Source organism: Etheostoma cragini, chromosome 11 (assembly GCF_013103735.1).
Source record: "Etheostoma cragini isolate CJK2018 chromosome 11, CSU_Ecrag_1.0, whole genome shotgun sequence".
Lineage (NCBI taxonomy): Eukaryota > Metazoa > Chordata > Actinopteri > Perciformes > Percidae > Etheostoma > Etheostoma cragini.
This window is the reverse complement of record NC_048417.1, coordinates 10,230,000-10,255,196: the sequence shown is the minus strand read 5'-3', so window position 1 is coordinate 10,255,196 and position 25,197 is coordinate 10,230,000. Positions and strand designations below refer to the sequence as shown.

At 38.3% G+C, this 25,197-nt stretch overlaps 3 protein-coding genes across 11 annotated transcripts; all 3 read right to left on the bottom strand.

Annotated features, from left to right (window-relative positions):
• Nucleotides 1-803: 803 nt before the first annotated feature.
• wu:fc50b12 (uncharacterized protein LOC103911624 homolog) lies at nt 804-2,277 on the bottom strand. The gene is made up of 2 exons (XM_034885745.1): nt 1,566-2,277; nt 804-1,300 (listed from the first exon to the last, which is right to left on the bottom strand). Exons 1-2 carry the CDS (start codon nt 1,577-1,579, stop codon nt 1,066-1,068), a joined length of 249 nt encoding a protein of 82 aa, XP_034741636.1. The 5' UTR covers nt 1,580-2,277; the 3' UTR covers nt 804-1,065.
• Nucleotides 2,278-3,735: 1,458 nt separating this feature from the next.
• Nucleotides 3,736-14,268, bottom strand: slain1a (SLAIN motif family, member 1a). Of its 3 annotated transcripts, XM_034885727.1 has the most exons (9): nt 13,655-14,266; nt 11,789-11,925; nt 9,005-9,112; nt 8,074-8,184; nt 7,714-7,863; nt 6,938-7,288; nt 6,043-6,231; nt 5,544-5,877; nt 3,736-4,634 (listed from the first exon to the last, which is right to left on the bottom strand). In XM_034885727.1, exons 1-9 carry the CDS (start codon nt 14,209-14,211, stop codon nt 4,559-4,561), a joined length of 2,013 nt encoding a protein of 670 aa, XP_034741618.1. In that variant the 5' UTR covers nt 14,212-14,266; the 3' UTR covers nt 3,736-4,558. The 3 variants fall into 3 exon arrangements, with proteins under 3 accessions (XP_034741618.1, XP_034741620.1, XP_034741619.1); XM_034885729.1 differs by lacking the exon at nt 6,043-6,231 and having other exon boundaries at nt 13,655-14,268; XM_034885728.1 differs by lacking the exon at nt 9,005-9,112 and having other exon boundaries at nt 13,655-14,267.
• A 231-nt stretch (nt 14,269-14,499) lies between these two features.
• On the bottom strand, nt 14,500-23,463 carry scel (sciellin). 7 transcript variants are annotated; one of them, XM_034885733.1, is made up of 23 exons: nt 23,199-23,463; nt 22,010-22,041; nt 21,309-21,381; nt 20,963-21,025; nt 20,747-20,818; nt 20,626-20,658; nt 20,414-20,461; nt 20,095-20,130; nt 19,847-19,915; nt 19,693-19,761; nt 19,135-19,203; nt 18,096-18,149; nt 17,956-17,997; nt 17,790-17,864; nt 17,638-17,703; nt 17,491-17,541; nt 16,760-16,828; nt 16,573-16,623; nt 16,416-16,472; nt 16,250-16,321; nt 15,762-15,870; nt 15,203-15,305; nt 14,500-15,053 (listed from the first exon to the last, which is right to left on the bottom strand). In XM_034885733.1, exons 2-23 carry the CDS (start codon nt 22,026-22,028, stop codon nt 15,037-15,039), a joined length of 1,317 nt encoding a protein of 438 aa, XP_034741624.1. In that variant the 5' UTR covers nt 22,029-22,041; nt 23,199-23,463; the 3' UTR covers nt 14,500-15,036. The 7 variants fall into 7 exon arrangements, with proteins under 7 accessions (XP_034741624.1, XP_034741626.1, XP_034741625.1 ...); XM_034885735.1 differs by having other exon boundaries at nt 20,414-20,458; XM_034885734.1 differs by having other exon boundaries at nt 17,638-17,700; nt 23,199-23,462.
• Between the last annotated feature and the right edge of the window lie 1,734 nt (nt 23,464-25,197).

The following is a 25,197-nucleotide window of genomic DNA, read 5'->3' as shown; positions in this document are numbered from 1 at the left end:
ATGATTCATTCAAAATGATGTATGAAGGACCAACAATGTCAAAATTAGGTTTTAACTATAGTGCAAATCAAAAGCATTTGTTTTCATTTTGTAAGCATAGGATTTATGACAAATTTCAAATTTGTCAATAATAATAATAATAACAACAATAGTTTATGTGTATAGCACTTACAAAAATCGGAGAACCTACAAAGTGTTTGTGCCATGATGATGATGATGATTATTATTATATCATTATTATTGTTATCATTATTATTATCTTTATTATTATTATTATGCACACTTACTAACATGGTCTATTTTGTTTGTTTAATCTGTAAGGGATGTGTAGAAAGACATACTGTGTATTTATGGGTCCCAGGAAGTTAATGTTCCCAGTCATAAATAGTCCAATACATAACCCTGCATCATGTTCTTTTAATGCCTATTATTCCTTTGACTAAAAACATGAGATAAACTCATTTTCAATTAATAATCAAGTCCGATACCACAACCACACCTGCAATAGGAAATTTCTACTATTTATTTTCTGCAGCCGAAACCAATTTCAGCTTCTCCCCTCTGGCAGACATTACAGAGCAGTGTAAACTAAAACAACCAAAACAATGACACATGCCATCATACTCTGTCTGAACACAATTCCTGCAAACAGACCAAAACTTGGCAACCATACCACAACCTTATAGCCTACAGTTTACAGTAACAGTTGACTTGCATATAGTAGATATTGTTTGTTGTCCACTGCCGTTAATATCTATTTATCTTTTTTCATAAAGCCGTATGTTTATTTTTTAATTTTTTAAGTTTATTGTTGCCCTATGTATATATTTATTTCTGTATACATGTTCATGGCACATTCAGATTTTGTAATGTGGACTTCTTGAACCCAGCTGACCACCACCATATGTGCCCTTTTCTTCAAGTGAATAGTTAATTTAATCAACAATGATTTATGATTATTTCAGTAGATTTATTTGAGACTACTTACAGTGTGCAGTATATCTTACTATAAACGTGTAAAATAAGAAATATGGACTTGATCCCGTGTGCATTTTCTCTCAACTTTTATTTGTGTCGACGGTTGAGGTCGTTGATCCTGCGTAGTGCGTCTTGGTTGTGGATGGTCTTGTGGACTGTGATGAGGTAAGGAAAGGCAGAAGGCAGCTCAACCCTTTGGCTCAGCTTCTGGTGGCCCCAGTGGAGACAGCGTAACCTCTCAGCCAGATCCCGTCTGCCTACTCGCTCCAGTCCATCCTGCAGTACCTTAGTCTTATTGGGCTTATCCCATGACTTCTCATACCTGTGAATAAAGATGGACATCCGAGAAACAATTGAGATTAAGGAAGGGAAATGAAGAAAGTCAAAAATCTGTGGGATGTGATGAAACCATTTGAAATTACAAATAATGCAATAGTTTCAAACAATAAATTCTTGTTGATTTGAAACAGGCACATGGTATCCTTGTATAATGTTAATTCAGGGAACACCCCTGTATCCACCATGTGGAAATGATACGTAGGTAGAATGACACGTAAATATACAGTTTATGCAGACAGACACTGTACCAGCTTTCCAACATGGTCCTAGCCTGGACACTCTTCTCTGTAGATTTGGTGTGGAACCGCCTTGTCTCGGTTCTGTTGAAGCCAAGTTCATATGCCAAAATAGTCCACTCAAAACCAAGCTGACTGGAAATCTCCTGCAGTGTCTTCAAGTTAATTACAGCATCCTAAAAAACAGAAGACAAAACATGCTAAATAACCTGAAGATAATGTATTTAAATTAAGATGTCAATGGAATATCTATGCTAATATAAGACACAAGTAAGTGAAAATAAAAACATTTTACACATACCTCTTGGGCTTTGTTTGGCATTATCTCAAATTCCAAAAGATCAGCAGTGCGGTCACACTCTAAGTAGTTGTCTTCATAAACAGAATTTAACAAAGAATTTGTATGCAAAGTACTGCTAGATATTAAACATACATTTACTGTCTAAAATTCTAAATAGCAGCAGGTATTTTATTTCCTCACCCTAAGGTATAGTGTGCCAAAACGAGTGTGGCTGCAGTGTTACTAAGGGAGATTCATCATCAATAACACACCACTCTGTTAAACATTAGTCACTTTAGCTCAAGGGTCCCTTGTGGAGCTGACAATTGTCACAATAAACCACTCTCACCTGCTGCCTGATAAACAAGTGTACAGTGCTAAAATTAGAATCCTCATCATCAGATTTGAGAGAACTCAACATGGCTTATCAGTAATTAAAATGCTGTTTCCCTTAAACATTTTACAACCTTGGACAATTAGAGTGAATGGTCTTTATCTTCAAAATTGCATGTGGGGCTAAAAGTTAGTTGCCTTAGGATATACAGTATGTATTTTCAATGTTCAAAGTTTCCATTGCTGAAGCTGCGGCGGGTAGCTGTGGTCTTAAGGTCTTAGGCGCCTCAAGGGACGGTAACCCACGAACACCCTGGTGGACACTGGTGGTCAGGGAAGCCATCCGACTGAATTGGATGGTCCCTTCTCAGGACCATCCAATCTCTGTATGACCAAAGCCAGAGCTGTGTCTGGGTTCTCGGCAGCAAGTTAGACTCGTTCCAGGTGAGGGTTGACCTTCGCCAGGGCTGCGTTTTGTCACCAATCGTGTTTGTAATATTTATGGAAAGGATATCGAGGCGTAGTTTGGGTGAGGAGGGGTTGCAGTTTGGTGGGCTCAGGATCTCATCGCTGCTTTTTGCAGATGATGTGGTCCGGATGGCATCATTGGTCTGTGACCCGAGTGTGAAGCGGCTGGGATGACGATCCGCACCTCTAAATCTGAGGCATGGTTCTCAGCAGGAAACTGATGAAGTGCTTTCTTCAGGTAGGGAGTGAGTCCTTACCCCAAGTGAAGGAGTTTAAATACCTTGGGTTCTTATTCGCGAGTAAGGGGACCATGGGGCGGGAGATTGGTCGGAGAATTGGAGCAGTGTGTGCGGTATTACATTCCATTTATCACACTGTTGTGACGAAAAGAGACCTGAGTTACAAGGCAAAGCTCTCGGTCTATCGGTCAGTTTTCGTTCCTACCCTCACCTATGGTCATGATGGCTGGGTCATGACCAAAAGATCAAGATCCAGGGTACAAGCGGTCGAAATGGGTTTCCTCAGGAGGGTGGCTGGCGTCTCCCTTAGAGATAGGGTGAGAAGCTCAGTCATCCGAGAGTAGAGCCGCTGCTCCTTTGCATCGAACGGAGCCAGTTGTGGTGGTTTAGGCATCTGGTAAGGATGCCTCCCAGGCGCCTCCCTAGGGAGGTGTTCCAGGCCCGTCTAGCAGGGCGGAGGCCTCGGGTAAGACCCAGGACTACGTGGAGAGATTATATCTCCAACCTGGCCTGGGAACGCCTCGGGATCCCCCAGTCGGAGCTTGTTGATGTGGCTCAAGAAAGGTACGTTTGGGGTCCCCTGGAGCTGCTGCCCCCGCGACCCAATACCGTATAAGCGGAAGAAGATGGACGGATGGATGTTTATGGAAGTTTAGCTTATTTCTGCAAATGTACAGTAATTAATTAAAGTAAGTAATTATTTTTAAACCAATTATTTATTTATTTATACTTTTTAAATAAGAAAAAACATAAATAAATTGCTTACTCAAAAAGCACATTACTGATATTGGAATCACAAAATGCCATCTGCAGTTGATCATTTAAACCACCATGTGAACTAACTCCACAAGCAGACAACATTTTTTGAAAGGCTTTTATTAACTTTAAAAATTCACATCCTTTTTAAATCTTGTCATCAATAAAAAGCGTTTTCTTTGTGCAATATCATTTCAGCGTTTATGTTTATCAAAGAACATTACAAATCTCAGCGCTTATCTAAACAATAAATGGAGTGATAAAGGAAAATAAAAGGTAGTTGTGTGTGCTCTTACTTTAACAAATGTCATACTTTACTTAAGAAACAAAGCAAATAATTTACTTTACTTTTACGTTAATCATAATTCTGATAGTAAAAGTGCTACAAGGTCCAGCCAATAAATATAACATGGATTACACTTTTTAACAGGCACAGGATGTAAAATTCCAGTTTCGACTTCATATCTGACTCCGAAGTCTTCAAAAATCAATAATTGCTAAATTAGTCATATCATTAAAAGTATTTGCAAAAGCGTGGACTATTTCTTTTCCTAAGCTTTCAACTGGAGAGAAATTTTCATTCTATGAAATGAAAGCTTTAACTATCTACAATGAAAAAAAAAAAAAAAAACACATATCAAAGAAGATCCAGTTCACATTTAACAACTGATTATCGGAATATTGCCAGGATGTTTCATAGTATGTCAGTCTGTGTTTTAGCAGGTAGTAATGTGAAGATCCAGCCTGCTGGACCCATACTGTTCTCAGTCTCTACTTTGTTCTTTAGTGAAGAGTAGTGCACTTCAGAAATATTAACAGTCGCTCTTTCTTGGGTCACAGCCCAAGACCGGGCCCTCCTGACAGCACCATTTAAGTCAGTTGGGTCCCATGCAGCCTTACTCTGTGAACCTCTTGAACTTCACTTGGGTTCAGTAGCAGCCATCTTTCCAGCTGCCATCCCTCAGGGCACTCAGGGCAGCCACACTCTTTGGAGGAGTCAGCAAACTATATACAGAAAGAAACAAGTTAATTTAATACCTAAATGAATTAGTTGAAACACAAAATGCATCGGCTTCTCATGAATCATAAACAAACTGGTTCAGTGTGCCTTTCAAAATTTAACTATAGCACCTCCCTTCCGGACAATCAGTGTAAGGCTATAAACACTTGCGCTGTGTCCCAATTCCATACTACATATACTGTATAAAGTTTGCTCTATAAAACATTAGAAAACAATGAAAAAGGCCCTTCTTAATATCGTAGAGCACAAGATGACGTCATTAAATTTCTCGTTGGTAAAGACCAACAGCTCAAAGCTCCAAAATATAAAATTTGGTGTAATGTAAGAGCAAGAAAAGCAGATTATTGATTTGTTTTCTTTCAATCAATTAATTAATTAATTAACGAATAATACAGAATACACAATATATAAATCTTTATAGCATACTGTTTTTGCAAATAGTACGTGAAATTATCACTGAACATATTTAACCATTTTCATTCAATATGCAATGTCGGACATAAATAAAACTGCAACTATAGAATGTAACTTAAATTAACAGAGAAACAGTTAAATGATATTCTAACAACTATTATTGTTAAATTTGTATTCATTTTATCCATAAGGTGTTCCTGGAGCTGTTTCACGACAACATCCGCTGTGAGTAGCTGCTCCAATTATTTAGTGCATTGCATTGTGGGAGAACAGTACATGCAGAAGTCAAGATTTTTTTAATACTCATACTGACTATTTTGAGAACACTTGTCACTTTGTTATGGATTTGGGACACAGCTCTGAACCCAGTTTCAAAATATATAATGATGTACAAGTTTTTCAGCATAGACTGAGATGAGATGTCAAACACATGGACACAGTCACATTAAACTCACTTTAGTTAGTATAGCTGCCCTTACCTGCGTGTAGGTTGGGCAATTTTGCTCGCACGTTGAACTCCACTTGTGCCTACAAAGGAGGCTGGGCGAGGAAGGGAGCTGCGAGTGACAGCCGTTTGGTTGGCGATGGCTTTTAGGGGCTGCGGTACCAAACTGCTGCTCGGTTTGAGGGAGTGAGACAGTGCGGCACTGCTGGGGATGGACTGTAGACTAATGGAAGTGGACAGGGAGCTGGAGGTGGGGCCCTGCTGCACTGTGGGGCTAACGTAGGCTGTGGCTTTTAGTGGGTGTCGGGGAGTGGTGGGGAAGTTTCCCACGCTCTGGACTCGCTGAGTGAGCTGGCCTGGGGAGGGAACTGAAACACAGCAAGAGAGCAGTTAGTTGAAAGTAAGTGACAGAATTGCAATTAGAGCATTTTTAAATTTTCATTCCTTCAGAAAATAGTGCTCAACATTCACTCTTTGATAAAAATAAGCTGTGTGTGCTACATTTTTCATAGCCTAGAAGAAAAGAGTCTTACTGGCAGACTGGAGTCGTGCAAGCCCACTGGAGGAGTCAAAGCTCTGGCTGCTCCGGAGGGAGGATATTGTTGGCAAAGAGGAGGGACCATGGGAGGGTGGGTTGACAGGGGAAGCCAGGCATGGAATGCTGGGAACACTGGGCATGCTGGGAGCTCGGATTAGGTTGGGCATGCTTCTCCGTAGCTTGTCTATGCAACCGTATCAACAGACCAGATCAGATATTATAGGTGTTGACTCCGTTTGGAGCTTTGAAAGTTTTTCACTCACATTTCCAACATTAAAGATGCAGCAAGTAAGACTTGTTAAACTAACTTTCTGTCATATTTGCTGAACCTAACCCTATGTTTGAGTAGAACTACATAAGGCAAATATCCACAGCTCCCTGTTCAGATGCGTGTTAATTTCAGGCCCTGGTTATCAATCTTGTCATCTAAATCTCTTCAAGAAAGCAAACCCTATTTCCCTAAATTTCCAAAACTATTTGTCCAATTCCATTTGCCTTGATTGAATTAAAAATACATAGCATGTGGAAGTCCTTATAGGGAGAAGATTTCAAATATATACTCTTCATCATGACAGTCAAATCTATTTTAGACTACATCAGTCTTTTATGCAATTTAGTACACTGACATACTGACCCTAACTGAGGATGCTTAAATAAATCCTGTAACCAAGAGCACTCTTTAAATCCTTCTTGGCACACACCGAAATTGTCTGGTCAGAAATTAGGGACGTCTGGAAAGCAGGTCATTCTGTGAAGATGCTTTTTGAACTAGGACATTTGTATTAATTTCATTAGAAAAACATAATCTAAACCCTTGTATTCACATCATTATTTAGGATATTTAGTGATCGTATAACTGCAAGTGGACAAAGAAGTCATTCAACACTCACCTGTGCTATTCCTGTATAGTGTATGGGTTTCTGGGGTCAGGCTGGAGGTTCCAGAGTACTGGGAGAGTCCACTGAGCGAAAACTGAGGTGTGATTGAGCTGCGCCTGCACTCTCTGATACTGGAAAAGGTATGAGAATGGGGCAGGCCGCCCCGCTGCATAGACCCTGTGCGGAACAGTCGAGGCTGGGGAGGAGGGAGCTGGTCGTACCCCTCGTCCTCATCCTCATCATCATCCTCATCCTCCTCCTCCAGATCCATCTCACTGCGCCTGAGGGAGTGCAAGGAGAAGGTGGAGCTGCGACGGCTGGCTGTGGCGGTGTGTGAGGTAGAGGCGTAGTCCTGTCGGAGACCTACAGGATGACGGATTCACAGATTTAAAGCTTTTATCTGTGAAAAACATGAACCTGAAACTCATATGGTGATCCATTCCCTCATCCATTATTCAGTTAATGAATCGGTACACCAGATGGATACGTTTCTTCTGAAGTCTCCTCAATAAGTAGACAACACATTAATATAATACTTTCAACTCAAGTTCGCCTGTTCAGAGGTCAAACATGAATCTTAGTTTAAGCAATACAACAGTAATGTAACATAGAAATCTATTTTTAGTCTTTCCAGAAGGCTATGCATCAGTGTTTTTTTATATGCAATTCACTTAGGACACAATAATGTACAGCAAAAATTATAAATACAGAAAAGAAGTATATTTTGTTTTCTGAAGCTGTTGTTTACCCCACGTATTGCCTGCAAGACATAAAGATAGTCGACTCACTCTCCTCCTGAAGTCGGGCCATGACCTCCACGTCTGTCATGTCCTGCAGTTTGTAGCCCATAGAGATGGAGTCATCCTCCACCTCTGAGACACCAACCTCACTGTCCACGGAAGACTGCGGGCTGATTGCTGCATGTCGACGACCGATGTCTAGAACACGCACAGGAGAGCCACATCTATAAATGTCACGCCATTAGTTTTAAGGACATGCATGTGATACAGGCACTTAACAACACAAAGAGAAGATGTTTCCATAAGCATATTACATCCAGACGCTGACGTGTTTGTAGTCATCACAACAGATGGAACTGCAGACATGAATGACAGAACAGAGAAGGCATATTGTCAGTGAGGTCTTACTGTGGAGAGTAGTGTTTGATAGGAAGGTGGCCGTTCGGTCACCGCGGCTGCAGGTGGCTCTGAGTGGGAGAGTCGGCTGGGGAAAAGACTGAGCAGATGATGGCAATGGAGCTTGGAAGGAGAGAAACACACAGAAAAAAGAGATCACTGAGCCTTAGCACTTAAATCAAAGCTCAACCTAAACTCACTCACATTTGTGTTTTTATAAATTATGGATGCACAGGAAGAAGGTTTTTTCTGAGGTTTGAGCTTGCTTGTCTCCATCCGTCCAAGGCTATGACCTGATAATCTTTTCCATGGAATCTGTTCAAATCTGATTGTAAACTGCAAGTAACAGATTGTGGGTATGTTTATACAGTAAGCTCAAAAAACATTTTGGAAGCAACACATGCTTTTGGCTCTATGTTCTTATTTCTTTGGATTAGAAATGTAGTGATGACTGCGAGGTGGAAGAGCCGTTTTCAATTTGAGCAATGGAAATCATTTTTTTAGGCCAAAAGTTTCATATCTTAAGTTTGTATTTTTATACATTTCATTTATCAGAACTTAAATATACGGTGATGTTCCTCTGTTCTGTTGTGACAATAAAACAAATTATTATATTATTTTAGTGAAAGCTCATAAATAACTACAAATAACTAATGTTAGGGAAATCTGTTTATGTTTTGTAACGCGTTTCTGGATTTTTTTTTTATATACATCGGCCGATATATCGGCATATCGAATTTTTATTTTTAAAAATTGCATTTGATACATGACCAATTGATCTGAATGAAATAGTTACTGACCAGTTCACTGTCAATCGACTTATCAAGTCATTGAGTGTTGGAATGACTCTGTTGTGGTTAGCAAGAGTTAAATGCATGTGCAATATATATATATGTGTGTGTGTGTGTGTGTGTGTGTGTGTGTGTGTGTGTGTGTGTGTTACCTGGGGACTCGGTTATTGCAGCTGGTTTAGTGTAAGGCAGGACGGGGTAGCTGAGAGTGGACAGCCCCTCTATACAGCTGTATGGACGGACTCCTCGCCATCGCTTAGCTGGACACAAGATTGTAGCGATGGACATGTTAGTCTGATTGCTTTACCATGTCAGAATCAGAAATACTTTATACTGTAACACACACATACACAAACAACCCCACACACATAGAGTACATCAATTATAACTCTGGTCAAATGTTAATCTGCTTTTTACAGATCAGCATTGATGTTTTAAATGATTAGGCCACAGCTTGGACGGAAGAGGCTGATACAGTAAGACGAGGTTTAGCTTACCACCACAGCTTAATGGGCTAAACTACCGATTTTTTTCGGAGGGATCTTAGGATAAGCAGGGATTGTGCATGTAGGCTACATCCCATTCCCAAAATCAGAACTAGCTCTACTAAAGTCTACCTTGGGTTGTGGAGGTTACACTTATACAGTACTGCTTAAAAATCATAACATATACTTTTAATACAATTTCCTTGCGGGAATCATCCCAAAAGGATTAATAAAGAGAAGCTCAAGTCTAAGTCTAACTAAGGGTTTATTAGGTGTAACGTATGGCTTTAATAATAGTATCAGTATCAGTAGTAAACCCCTGACATGGAAAGCTTGACACCCACTGAATTTAGGTTGCAAAGCTTTGAGCTCAAATATTATCCTTATCAACAGCTTAATCATACTCCAATAAGCCTTGATAAATAACAATTAGTTACAACTCTTAATAGAGTATGCCCCATTATAAAAGAGTACTGTTTTTTTCACTAATCAATGCTCGCTAAATTTGGCTTGGAATGACATGACTGATTTGTAATGTGTGTTCAATGTCTGAACCCTGAGTCCACCCCTTGAGATTGGAACATTTGGCATTCCTGACACAATTAGGCTCAACTGCTACTGGATAAATCTAGCATTCACAGCAAGTAACACACACACAACAGCTACTGGAGCTCAGAGACAAGGAAGTATTCATGACCCGAAGGAGCAGAGCCAACCTTCACTGAACACAGCTTTTAGAGAAAGAAGAGGACCTTGGACCACACACACACACACACACACACACACACACACACACACACACACAATTAACATCCAAACACTAACAAATTTGCACTAAAGCATACACACAGGCACTTCCACACTGTATATTCCCAACAAGTGTCTTTTGTACAGGCTGTTTGAGTGGCGAGTTCTGAGCAATTCTGCTTCAAAAACCCAGTTAATGTAAGCATGGTTTCTATGACAACCATAGCCCTGATCATGCATGAGTGTAGAAACTGTAAAGCACCAAATCTCCAAAAACTGTGTCAAGCAGCAAATGTTATGTAGAGGCACATTAGTATCTTGGTTATGAAGGGTTTTTGACATATCCTGGTGATGTGTTGGTACACGTGAACATCATATCCTCCAATATGTTGTGAATTGTATTGTAATTTCCCTTACAGAATTGATAAAGTATACATTATTATAATTATTATTAAACCGGGGTATTGTGGCATGCAACCACCGTATCCAGGTATGCCGTTAGCGTAGGTGCGTTGACAGCTTGAGTTACGTTATTTTAAGTCAGAAAAACAACAGAATATGATGATAAATTATGCAACAATAATCTACATACTTAAATGGAAGTGGTAATACAGTGTTTTACTGTTGTCCTCCATTACTGATGATTCATGATTCTGATGATTGTAATGACAGATCAAATGGATGAGTCAAAGCATCAGCCCCCTGGGCAATATTATATATGCTTGTACACAAGGAGCTAAATAACCAGGTTTTACTATGTTCCATGTAAATGTTCCAGTATATTCTATAAATAATCAAAACCAGGACAATACTCAAAGCCAGCACACAAGTGTACATGTAAATTAATTTTGTAGGAGACACTTCCTAAAGAGAGGTCAGTGCAATATTTTTTTAATATCACAATTTCTGGCTGTGAGGGGGATAATATGGACTATTTATTGGCTGGAAGCAGTGACTTCCTGCACACTCCACAGATTACCTGCCAGAATAGCTGTCTCCCTGTTTCCAATTATTATGCTAAGCTAAGATAAGCGACATTACAGTGGTGTCAAGCTTCTTATCGAATTCTCAGCAAGAAAGTCCATCCATCCATCTTCATCGGCTTATCCGGTTTTGGGTCGCGGGGGAAGCACCTCCAGCAAGGAACCTCAAACTTCCCTTTCCCAAGCCACATCAACCAGCTCCGACTCCAACGTGTATGTTGAACCACTTGTGGTGGTGCAGTGTAATGGTACCGGTGCTACTTTGACTACAGCTTTATAATCCCCTCTACACTGTTTGCCACTTAACATGGTGCAATGCGATGCAACAGCACAGCATGAATTCCTACAAATGGAATTGTGTGTTTTATATCAGGAGACTAGCAAATCTCTTTAAGTGATCTTAATTGTTCTCTGGAGATACTGGTATGTGTAAATGGGAGTCATTCCAACTACCACAGAAAATAATCACCATGTGGGAAGTTGTCTGAGGTACTTAAACACCCATGAATTTAAAGAGAGTGATTTAAATGGTCAAACGGTTAGAAAACGAGTGAGCTGGGTGCAGAGAAACGCTCCCACGGCTCAAAAACTGCTGCTGAAATCCTTTTGCACGTGGAGACATGTGTCACAGCTTATGATCACATGTCAGCAGCCAGAGAGACAGATGTTCAGATGTGGCCGCAGATGAAAGCTGTTAATCTGAGTGGTAAACGCACGGTACCTTGGTCCAGTCTGTGACAGAGGGTCATCTTAGCCAGTTCCACCTCGGGCCCTGGGTGGTCCAGTACCTGCCTGCACCACTTTAGAGGGCTGAGGACACTCTCAACCTGCAGCTTGGCTTTGGGACTCACATACAGCCTGCAAAACACAGCACAACCCACAATTTAGTCCTGAAACCTTTACAACATAGCCCACAGTGTTACTGTACAGAAAGAACTGAAGTTAAATAAGATGGAGGCAGCTTCACTGTATATCTTAGAGATCTGGAGGGACAAGAGTTTTACAGTGCCAATATTTCTCAGCTAAAAAAACAACATTATTTTGCTAAGGTAAACCCCTGGCTGTGTAAAGGGAGTGATTTTCATAAAATCCAAATGCCAATACACTGTAAACCTTTTCAAAAAGAGCAATTGCCATTTTACTGGCAACAACTGTAACCCATTAAACCAACAGTGTATAATAAAAATTCAAGTGACAGCTTCATTCGGTGCAGTGATGTATAGCACGTGAGTGTTACAATGAGAGTGAGAGCAATAGCATCTCTCCTCATTGTGGGTGGACACTTGTAGCGCTGTAACAATTAATCAATTATTACATTAGACAATCAAGACAGGATTAGCACAGGATTTTCCCCAGTGTGGGATTAATAAAGTCTTTCTTATCGTATTTTATCTAATCTTATTTTAAAACAGGATTAATCAGCAATTTGGAGAATCGATAGTTCATTTTAGTTATTTGGTATCTAGAAATAACAAATATTCTTTGCTTTCAGCTTCTAAAAAGTGAGTTTTGGCTGCTTTTCTTTGTTATAAATGACAGTGAATTGACAATTGTGTTGTCCTGGATGAAAACATTTATTTGAAGATGCCACCTTGGCATTATAATAGGCAACTTTAACTATTTCCTGACATTTATACACTAAATGATGAATCAATTAATCAAGAAAATAATCTAACAAAAACAACTGTTCATTGCACCCCTAGAAACTTGTACCTCAGCCAGACAAAATACTTTATAAATGGAGTTATAACCTGGAAACTGGATCTCCTGACCACTTAACAAAGAGTGTAAAACAAGCTAGTTGCTTCTGAATTTTGCTCATAATGACAAGATGGTAAAATACATCAATACAATTATATATAATTGAGTGTTTGTGTGCGTGTGTGTGTGTGTGTGTGTGTGTGTGTGTGTCCGTGTGTGTCTGTGTGTGTATCCTACATTGGAAAGATCAATTCTTAACATTAAATAGACTGTGTTGTAATAAAAAATTGGTGTTGCCACACACCAAGCAACTGTCTTTTTATTCAGCAACTAGGCCATGGTGTTACACAGACTTGAGGGTCGATTAGTAATGTTAAATGAAGTAAGGATATATGCTGCTGGTGCTACATTCAGCTGTGTGCTACATTTTCCAGATCATCACATCAGATAGGCCTACAATACATTAATCTGGAAACGGTTCAGCAGTCAGAATGTACTGCATGTGTGTGAGCTACCTAAGTCAGCAGATACAGCAGATACAAAGTAGTTCAGCCTGGGGAGAATCACACCACACACACACACACAAAGCCGAGCTGTCTGATCACAGTCTAAAGGGGGTCATCATTTTTAATTTCATCCCAGTACTGTCTTACCCGAAAAGACACCTATAAGGGAAACACAGTGCATTCTAGGATAACTGTGTCAAATCTGTTTTGGTATTTTTTCTACTGTAAAGAGTCTGTTTGCTGGTGTCTGGGAAGGAGAGGAATCATTAATGTAATCAATAAGAGGATACATGGCAGGGTAGCATTTTACTTATGTGACAAAATCATGTGTGTGTGTGTGTGTGTGGCTGCATAGAATGGTGTATACATTTAGTAGTTACCAGCTATCAGGCTTTCCAATTGGAAGCACGGTGTTGATGTCCAAAATATCAACCTCATCCAAAACAGTTGTGGCTCCAGCAGCGACGCTGTCCTCCCCAGCGGCGTCCGGAGACACCGAGCTCGGCTGAAAATACGCGAACGGCTCCTCCGTTGAACACTGGGGTGCGGGGGCACACGGATGCATCTGTGTCGGACTTGAAATGCCATATTTACTGGATAAATTGTCACTCGGACACGCTGTTCCCCCGTACAGACACGACAACGAGGTCTGGAGATGAGGGCCGATTGAGCAATTGTTTACAGCGTTCGCTCTAGTCCGCAATTGTTCGTTTTGCTTCTCCAATTTTCGGACTAATTCCTGAAGCTTTATCACCTCCAGCTCGGCGTTGGTGATTTTATTGTTGCCATTGACGTCTGCCATCATCTGGGGGTTCAACACCTCTGCTTCCATTTGGTAAAAAACACATTGAGAGAGGAAGAAAAGCACGGCCTGCCTGCAGAGGGTCCTATTCAATTCAGAGAGGGTGTCCAGATTCCCCCCGTCTAAAGCTACCATACACACACACACACACACACACACACACACACACACACACACACACACACACACACACACACACACACACACACACACACACACACACAGATGCCGCTTGGATGATTTGCACAGCCTCAACCTCATTGGTCCGCAGCTTGGAGTTCTCCCATCACACCACTGCACTGAGGAAGTATTTCTAATGGATGTACAATCTATTAAAATAATAATAGGTATACATTATTTGATTAATATAAAGTCATTACCAATTTATTGCTGTATAATTTCAATTCAGTTAGTAGTATTTAATTTTTTTACAGTTTGTTATTTACTTTATTCAAATTAATTACACTGCAGTTTAAATGGCACATTTCAAGACAATAAAAAGAAATAAAACGTACCTCAGATCACTATTCATCATATGCATAAACAATGATGAACAAAGAACAGGGCAAATAAATGAACTGGCACAGTAAGATAAAGCTATATTGATTGTATTTATTGCACACAGAAAAAGCACCCGGCCCTAAATATCTTAATTTCAATTTCTCCAAATATATTTCAATAGTCCCCTTAAAGGCTTCAGACTAAAAGACAATATTAGAAGAGCTATCTCATATTTCTGAAAAAGAGGTAAATACAGAGACAGGAATATTATGATGTCAACAACACAGTTACAGATAGCTGAAACGGTGTGTGCATGATACTAAAAACGTTATATTCATTCATAATGTGTCCTTTTTCAAAACACCTAGATAAAGAAAACCCATGTCACCCAAAACATATTGATAAACAGTAATCTCCATTTTATCTGTAATGATGTGGATCTCCAAGCTTAGGAGAAACTCAGCGTCGCCATTTGTCTGTGGAATAAAAATAAGAATATTACCTGTTTAATTCAAGGTGTTTTTTTCAGCAAATATTATATATATATATATATATATATATATATACATATGACCTTAACCTTTCTCATTCTTTTTCATTCTTTTTATTTTATTTTTTTATTTACCTCTGGTGACCTCAAAGCAGCTCTCACAGTGCACCATTCGTTTGTAGATCCACATGCTGTCCCCAGCTTTCATATTACCGAGATTGCTGTTACACACCTCACACTGCCAAAACAAGAACAAAATGAAGACAGAGGAAAGAGATACCCACAGTCCACATCATGTTGCCAGTGTTGAATGTAAATTACATTTACTCATGGACTATTAACCTAAGTATTTCCATTTTATGCAGTTTTAAAATTCCCTAATAGAGAAAGAAAATGCCGCTTACTCCCTTACATCTGACATCTGACTTGTTACTTTAATTAAAAATACATTTAATTAGTGAAATTGAACCCACACAGGTATTTTCAATTGGTCTAATTAATTTTGGAATCACCCCCAACTCTAGAAACTGATGACAATTTCACAGAAAACGTAAATATTTAAATTAATGATGGTAGAGTATATAGTAATGGAGTATGTTTACAGTGTGGTATTGCTACTTTTTACTTATATAAAGCATCTAAATACTTTGTCTTCAACCAGTACTTGTTGCTGACTTCTATAAAAAAAACTAACTTTAAAGCAGGAGGCGTGGCAGTTGATATTCATGTCATCCAGGACCATTTTTGCATCACCAGAGAAGGGATTACGGCAGTAACTGCACAGGTCTTTTTCAAGCACAGCCCTGTATGGGACAGAAGTTGATAAAATATTTTAACAGTGTGTCTAAAAGTATTGATCTATGTCTAAGCTTATTCTTCACATTAGAAACAGTAGTTTGGCAAAAAAGTAATCTTAGCCAGTGCTTCATAATGTATATGGGGGTTGAAACCTCTAGGAAAAAGCTTTTTTTCCCACCACCAGCAGGTTTATATTGGATGATAACTATTGAATGGAATGGCACAAAGTTCAGTACAAACATTCATGGTCCCTAGGGGAGGAATCCTAATAACTGTGGTGATCCCCTGACTTTACCTCTGGCGCGACAAGCAGTTTAGGCACATTTGTGGTTTTAATTTAAATGTCTTAACAACTTTTGGATGGATCGCCATGAAAATTCCTACCTCTTAGGAGCTGCATAGACACTCTTCATTGAGGATTCGCGGTAGATTGAATCTACCATGTCCTCTGACCTGCTGTGAGAGTAACACAGATCAGTTTCGAGGGTCTTTCTTCACTCCCATATGTCCAACAATTTCAAACCCAGCCATATTTAATATAATTGAATACCTGCTGCTCCTGTATGAGCTGTAGACAGTGGGACTGGTGATACCGCTGTACTCATAACTATACAAAGACAAAATGAACCACATATGACATGTGAGATTTAGAATGTTACTTACTGTCTGTACACACAGAGAGAATAAGAAGAAAAATAATGATGTACCTAGAGTCTGGTCTGGAGTAAGAGAAGCTTTGACGGTCACCGTAGTCGTCACTGTGTGTAAATACAGAACAGATTAGGGATAACAGCAAACTGCAGGCCCATTTTCAACTCCTTGTTTAGGCAGAGACACCCATGCAAAAGGTGTGTGTTTGATGGTGCAAAATGTTGATAATAGTCAAATGATTACCTGGGCTTGGTGCTAATGGTGTAGGAGGTGGTGCGGGTGGAGGGAAGATCATCAGTGTACGAGCTGTAGCTGTGTGTTAAAGAGGCAGACACAATGTTATAAATACTTTTAAAACGTATGACAATCCCATCAGCCTTTTGGTATATTTTGTGCTAATTAGCAGTAGTTAGCATGCTAACAGTACATTTTGATTGTGTACAAGCCAAACATTATACCTGCTTAACATCAGCACATTAGCTTTGTCATTCTGAGTATGTTAGCACGCTGATGTTAGCATTTAGCTCAAAGTACCATTGTGCCAAAGTAGTTGATGTGTAAAAACGAGTAAAACATACAAATTTCAATATATCTGACCCACATTAAAACATGATGTCATGTTTTCATAATGAACGGAAAGCAACGCGTCAGAATGCTGCTAGCTTATTTGCTCACAGAGAAACCTTAATGCTAACTTTTAGCATTTAAACAAAATATAGTCTAACTAACCCCTCTCCTATTAACCTCCCATAGACCTTTGAAATGGAACTGTGTTCAGCATAATAAAAACTTTAGCAATATCATATTTGAGTCACAGTAAAAAAAAAAAATTATGTTGATTAAATAGTATTTTTATGTGCATTACAAAATCAGTTGAGAGCTCAAATCTAAGTTACAAATTTTGGATATGACATTGACAACAAATTATCCATCATACTGTTAGTTTAGTCATCCCTTGTAGTCAGCATGTTTACCTGGTGGTTTTGCTTTTGGAGGATGAAGATGAGAGAGTTGGGGTTTCTCCTCTAAATAGCACAAAGGACAATGTATTAAGAAACTGGGATAACTATATTATGCAAAGAACCATTGCACTATATCAGCTATTCAAAACCAGCACTCACCCTTTGCTGCTCTCCACTGTGATGATCTCTCTCTTTGTGATGCTGCTGCTGCTATTGTTGCTGCTGCTGACACAATGACAATGTAATCATTTAAATAACGGGATGATAAAAAGGTTGTGTTTTTCGAAAGGTTATTCACTGAGACAACTCACCTGACAGAAGAAGACAGATTAGATGCAGATGTAATGGATCTCGGCAGGAGGGTGTCATACAAGTCATCCTCGGCTCTGTAAAGACAAAAATATTGTGAATATATGGAGATTATAAGTGCAAAAGCATATTTTTTTCAAACAAATGATTGATAAAGGTTTATCTTACGCAGAGGAAGTCTTTGTCGTGGTTGTAGTTTCAACACCATTTCTGGAAAAACAAACAAACGGAACAAGACAAATTTTTATTTTATCTGTCTGGTAATTAATGTAGGGGTACTGTGTAAATGTTAGTCTGCAATGACTTACCCATTAGTGCTGCTTTTGACTGTCACAGTCTTAGTACTGGAGATAGATGTTTTGCTGTGAGGAAGAAAACATACCTTATTGCAGGATAAAATTATTGATTTTCTGGCATTATTATGAATGTAATTCATTTTTAGGTTTGATGACTGAAAATATCACCTGTCTATGGGTAAGAAGTCACTCTTGATCGATGAGGGGATAAGTTTGTCCTCCGCACTGCACAGAAATACAGTGTACATTGTAAGTGAGTAGATTTGTCTTGATTAATAAAAAGGGTACTTTTTATTGCTTATGAATTCAACTTTTCTTTTCTAAGATGAATAGTCTGTTATCTGTTCTTTCAAAAGTTACATAGTCTCCCTTTGGTGGAAAAAAGAAACCTATATAATAGTACAAAAAGTGATTATTATATCTATTGTTATCCTGGCACAGAGACACTGTAAGGGGCACCATCGGGCTTTGCAAAACCCCATTATAGGCCTACAGTCACACACCAGTCACACACCTCTAATTAGCCTAAATGTTTCTAGAGATAGAGATGAAAGTTCATTAAGGGCTCAGTGACATTACAGTAGAGGATTAAAACCTTATTGAAGTCAAAGTTTTAAAGACAAGACCAAAATTAGTCCCTTACTCCATCCCCAACCCAATTGATATAATTGAATTTGTTAGGGGAAAAATACAATCATTTTCTTAATCAGTTGGGCATTGTAGACTTTAGAAAGCATTCCTCAAACAGTATTAAATAGTGCATTTGTGGGGATTTATTTTCAGTAGCATGCTAATAAGCATTTGAGTATTTTCATCTGGCTATCTTGAATATAATGTCGCTAAGATATTATGCAGCCTTCCCTGCATTGAACAGACTATGGGATGAAACTCACTTTAACTCGCTGCTTTTAACTGTCACAATCTCAGTCGTGGAGACAGTTTTTCTGATGTAAGAAAGAGAGCATACCTTATTACAGTACATAATTATTGATTCCATGGCAACATGATCAATGTAATTTATTTTTTAGGTTTAATAACTAAAAAATCTCACCTGTCTATGGATGATAAATCCCCCTTGATCGACGAGGGGATGAGTGTGTTGTAAAGTTTGTCCTCCGCACTGCACAGAAATACAGGTTAAGTTGTATGTGATGTAAAACAAATAAATTTAAATTGTACTGTCATTTAATACATTTTTGGTGACATATAGATGTAGAACAAGTTGATCTACTTTATACTTCAATTCCTCTGCATTTCAACGTAAAAATATATTTATACTTTTTACTCCATTACATTGATCTGACAGTGTTAGAAATTTCTTAGATTAATATTTTAAAAATAGTTTTTAGTACATGAATGCCACTTTTCACCACTGGCACTTTGAAAGCCTACAATATAAAAATATAACATGCAGGGCTATTTTCCTTCAGAACAGGTACTTTAATAACTTACAGAAGGATTTTGATGATGATACGTAAAGTTTTGAATGCAAGACTTGTTTTTTGTAAGCAAGTATTTTTCCATTTTTGTCTACTGGTACTTTTGCTTAAGTAAAGGACTTGGGCATACTGTTCTTCTTCCAGCACTGATTAATATAGTATATTTTTACCCCTTGCTTGAAGACTTGACCCGCTCAGTGAACGTCTCAGTCTTGGTGGAACCTTTTATCACAGGGGATCTGCAAGAGAACTAAGTTGTCTTTACACTGACACAGACTCAATGTGTGATAAGGTGATACATATTAATGCACTAATGTTCTCTACCTAAGACTGGTGGTGGTGGTGGTGGTCTCAGTGGTTGTGCCGTCCTTGGAGACCGAGGTAGTTCTGGTGCTAAAGGAAAAGAAACATAACAATCAGATCAAACTTTAAAAAATACTAATAAATAGTTGTATTTTTATTTTTGTTTTGGTGCAAATATCTGTTGTGGATGTGGTGCTGTCTTGACGATAAATAAATACAAAATTACACATTCTATTTATTGTTCTCTATTGATTTTTGCATTTATATACCTGCTGGGAGAATCTGACTTCAGGGTTGAGTATGTGCTGCAACAAATAGGAAGATTGTTATTATACAGAATAGTTAGATATTGAATCCTTTGTTGTATTATCATAAAAATGACAAATGATCAAGTCTTGCTGGAAAGGAGCTTGCTGCTAGAAAGAAGCATTACTTAGCTACAGTTCTGGTTAAAGTTACTGTAAGTGCTTTGACTTGGACAACGGGTTGGAGGACAAATTAACAGTGTTACAAAAATACTGTTTCAATACTTTTTTAAATTTACAGTTTAAGTTAAACTGTAAGGTGAAAAGTAAGGCCAAAATCTACCTTTTGGTGTAGGAGGATGAACTCTTACTGGAAGGGAAGGTGTTGTTACTGAAAGAGAAGCGTTATTTAGCCATAGTTCCGGTTAAAATTACTAAAAGCAGCCTGCTGAAAATCCCTTGACTTGGATGAAGGACTGGAGCACAAGTTAACAGTGCTTCAGTGCCGCACTGTGTGTCTGCACAGGAAAAATACTGAATAAATACTGTACCAACCTGCTCCTCAGCTCATCCTGACTGCCGCTGAATCTGCAATGACAGAAATTACAATCAAAGCTTCTGCTCATTTAAGTATAAAAAAACAACAACTGCTAACATGATGTTTATAAAATCAGACCTCTTGGAGAGAGCCTGCACAGATGTTGAATTGCTTGTAGTTCTGGTGGTTTTTATTTCTTCACTCTCTGAACTATGAGCAAAGGACAATCAATTATATTAAGTAAATTGATTAATAACTCAAAGTATAATTTAAATTACTCCCACTCGCCATAGTAAATTATAGTTTACAATTTTATGTCCTTTATTTGAGTAAAGGTTTTAATGTTTATTTTACCCTGCAGGAGTTCCATCAGTCGGGTGCTGGCCTAGAACAGATTTGCCAAAGTTTAAATCGCGGCTGAAGGAGGAAAAAAGGATCACAAATTAATTAACCCATACTACCAAAGATGACTCAACACTGCAGCCGGCAAAAGGAATGGAAAATGACACTTTTTTAAAGATGAAGGTAAACTAAGATATGAACTACAAATCACACCTAGCAATTTCAATTCAATAAAAAAGTATTGTCATTGCACATGTCACAAGTGCATAGCAACAAAATGTAGTTCCTAGGTGTGTATGTGTGTTTCCAGTGTGGAACATTACAGCTGTGTTTCAGCCATTATGTTTGCACGACTTACTCAATGTTTTCATCCTCATCATCCACTTTTTTGATCCAGCTGTTGTCTTTCAGGAGAGAGGTGCTCTTGACTGCTGTATACACAAGACAAGGAAAAGTTGAGTGTCTCCCACTAACATTTTCAAAGCAGTCACACACATTGTGAGCCTGGTAAAGACTTATACTGACTTAATTTAACACAGTACAGCCTATAAGTTATGACTCATTGACATGTGTCTTTGCAACAACAATTTGCAAACTTAAATGTTTGTGGAAAGTGAGAATAGCTGAATGGATACATTTGTGAACAGTTATTATTTAATACTGTTTTTAATTGTTCATTTGTCTAAACATCTACAAAATGTTACTTTGACACGTACATTGTACCTTTCAGACTCGGTACTGAACAATCGCATGGCCAAAAATACATTTCAGGGTTTTAATAATTATATTCCATTTTTTTTTTTTCCTTGAATTTCATTCCTTTACATTTCTTTTTGATTCAGATGTGTGCTCTCATTTTCAGCACAGTCTCAATACTACGTTGTTTTTTAATCAGTTTTATTTGTTTTTTTCATTTTTCATCATTTCTATTTCTCATGCACATTAGTCTCAAATTGTTTTACTGTTTACATTTTGTCTTATTATCAGCGTGTTTAGTCATCTTCGTTGTCTTGCACTTATCTTCATGAAAATGTGAATGTGACAATTCTATATACTTACTGGAAGAATACCTGCTCATTTTGTTACTTCAGCTGTAAGTGAAAGAGCAAGAAGAAAATCATTACATAATGAAACGACACAGTACATTAACCACTAGGTGGTACTGTGAGACCTTTCAAATACAGTGCATGCAATTTCACCTGAGATCACTATACAAGCATATGAATCAATGCTTTAATCAACAGTATATTTCTGTATTTTTTTCCCTCTTAGACACTTTTGCGTTAGGCTGCTTTTGTGAGCATTTCATGCCGAGTTTGTCACTGTTCCTAACATATATCAACATAAGCTGCTCCACCCTGTTCATATCATTAAGCACCTAAACTGGTTTGTCTTGATCTGCGTATGAAGTCACACCCACCCTATACCACACCTTCTTCCAACACAATATTGTCAGCAAAACAGAGGGGCTTCCGGTGACATGCTTTTAGCTATTCATTATAAAGACCTTGCCCTTTTGACTGAATGCACGCTCGAGCACAAGCCTTCCATATCAGGAACCTTAAGGCAGATATTTACAGCTGTGAGGGTAGTTATACTGTAACTGGAATTTGAACATTTGTTGCACAATCAACTGTGTGTGCCATTAATTCAAAAACACTGTGTTTAGTGTAGGGTTTGTCTATATTATTTTGGCTTGTTTGAAGTAGTTGGCAGTATCAGATGTCTTGAGGTAAAATGCTAAAACAGAATGTGTCTTTAAACTTTCTGTTGAGATTTATGAAACAAAAACAAATATAAACTCTAAAACTAAATTGAAGGATTAAACAGTCGTGATCCAACTGTAGTGTCCAATAACACACTGGTTCTGAAATCAGTTACCATCAGTGTTCTTGTTAAAAGGTTAATGTTAAGCTTAATACGAGTTAACAACAAGCTTAGACATAAAATCCTGTGTGCGCATGTTTGTTTGATGTATTCCCATTATCAGTAAGACTTGCATTTCCATCCTCAAAGTAAAGTCATTCAAAAAGTAATTTGTGTAATAGAACATCATCACATAATTTACAACATGATTGTGTTTCAATTCATCCAGAATGATTGCACATTTGTCTTAAATAACTCTGTATCACACACAAAATCATCACAATTTTTAAGCACACTGCATTTCAACTAAAATATCATTATACAAAAATATTAGTGTAATCCTGAAACTGACAACGTATTCATAAAGAGAAGCAGTACGTACCTTCACAGACGGTTTTGTTACTTGTTTGACAGTTAAAATACACTCTTACAATAGCTTAGGTCTTAACACCTGTCTGTTACAGTTTGCAATCACACCCTTGTCATTCCTTCTGCTTTTAACCTTAAGGGAGGAGATTCCAAAGCCACCCAAGGGTGTGGCTTCAGACAACAATCAAAGAATACTCTTTCTCTCACACACACACTCACTTTTTTTCTCTTTCCGTCATCACCATGCCTTATTCATTCTTTGACTGTCTGTAGGTTGAAAAAAGGAGGACTTGGGTGGAGAGCTGAAGGACCTGCAATTCAACTTCAGCTGTCAAGGAAGCAAAACTGCAATGTGGGTGTGTGGGAGTTACTTGCTTCTTTGACCTTCTACAGCCTTGAAATAAATGGAAATTATCACTATTTCAATGCATAAATTAAAGTAACTGACATTAAATTTCGTTTAAATTTTATTTTTAAATGATTTTACTTCAATACAATACTTGGCTGGCAGTGTTCGTAGCTTTTTACACATAGAATGTATGCTAATAAAATTACCGAAAGGAAAGTGGATTTTAGCTTGATTTTCATTCTCAGGTTATGTGATTTATTATCATTCAGACTCAGGTCTGATAAATAAATAACTCACACCTTCACAGTCCCATCACAAAAGTATAGCTGGGCACAAATCCCACAAGTGGCTTCTGATGCCGTAGCAGGTCTCAACACAGCTGTAGGCACTGAAACTATAGATAGACTAAATGGTATTTCATATAATGTATGTATAATTGTATCAATAAAGACTTTGTGACAGTTATGGGATATTTAGTTTAGAGTTCCCTGACACGAGAGTGCCCATAAAATGCAAGTGACAATCAGACTTGAAATCTCATACTGTCTGTGACTGTGAACTTTCTCATTGGGAGTGCCTTGTTTTGTATGATAAAGATATAAAAGGTGCATAGCATGCAGGGGTGTGACAACATGATACTGAGGTAAACTCCTAGTCATGATGACAGCACGAAAGGAATGCAGACTACTCCACACTGGTCAAACTACTAGGCCAAATGTCAACAGGCTGAGGCAAATCTTTAATAGAAAGAAATATATGTATAAACATTAACAAGCACTGCTGATTATCACATTTTAAAGGATTCACAATAATATCAACAATGTTCATTCTAACTGAGCTAGTAACATGCTCAGTAAATTGAAGGCATATAACAGTAACTTTAAGTAACAAAATAACTACAAAAAAATTCTATTCTCTTGCCTTCTTTATGGATGCACAACAACAACAACAACCAACAACCTCTCTGAACTTCCAGGATGTGGGTATAGCAATTGGATCTCTGCCATCTCAGCTCAAGCTTGTGACACTCTTGCCTGACCTATGGCAACTTCTTGGCCCTCTTTTTATAACAGGGCACATCTGAGGCAACCAGGGATTAAATGAGCAGCCTCTGAATATGGCTGCATCTTCAGGCAACACAAATCAATGCCAAATCTTTTCATAACCTTCTCCCTAAAAATCACTAGGAAGGTAGGGCAAACAAATGTCAGCAGTTTGTGTTCCTGTGTCAACAATGGACCTTTAACATTACACTTCAATGGAGCTGCTGTTCACTTCCAATACTTCATACTGAAATCCCTTCGTTTTATGAAAGTAAATTCTTCTCTTATTCTTAAGAGTCAGTTTTCATCATTGATGCATGCTGGCACTCTGATACTGTGCATGATAGTATCTGAATGCTTCCTGGGTTGCTATGAGAAGAGACCTTAGACCATTCCTTCTCTTTTCATTGGGCCCTTGCAATGCCTGGCAGCCAATGAGGCACCACTAGGGCCTGTGTAAATATCTTTCTCTATTTATCGCTACCTTTCTCTCCATAAATGTGCATGCACATCCACACATGCATACATTTATACAACCTTTTTAAAAATATGCCATTAAATAATAATAATAATAATAATACTTTGACATCAGGGAAATTCAGTATAATAGAAATGTACAA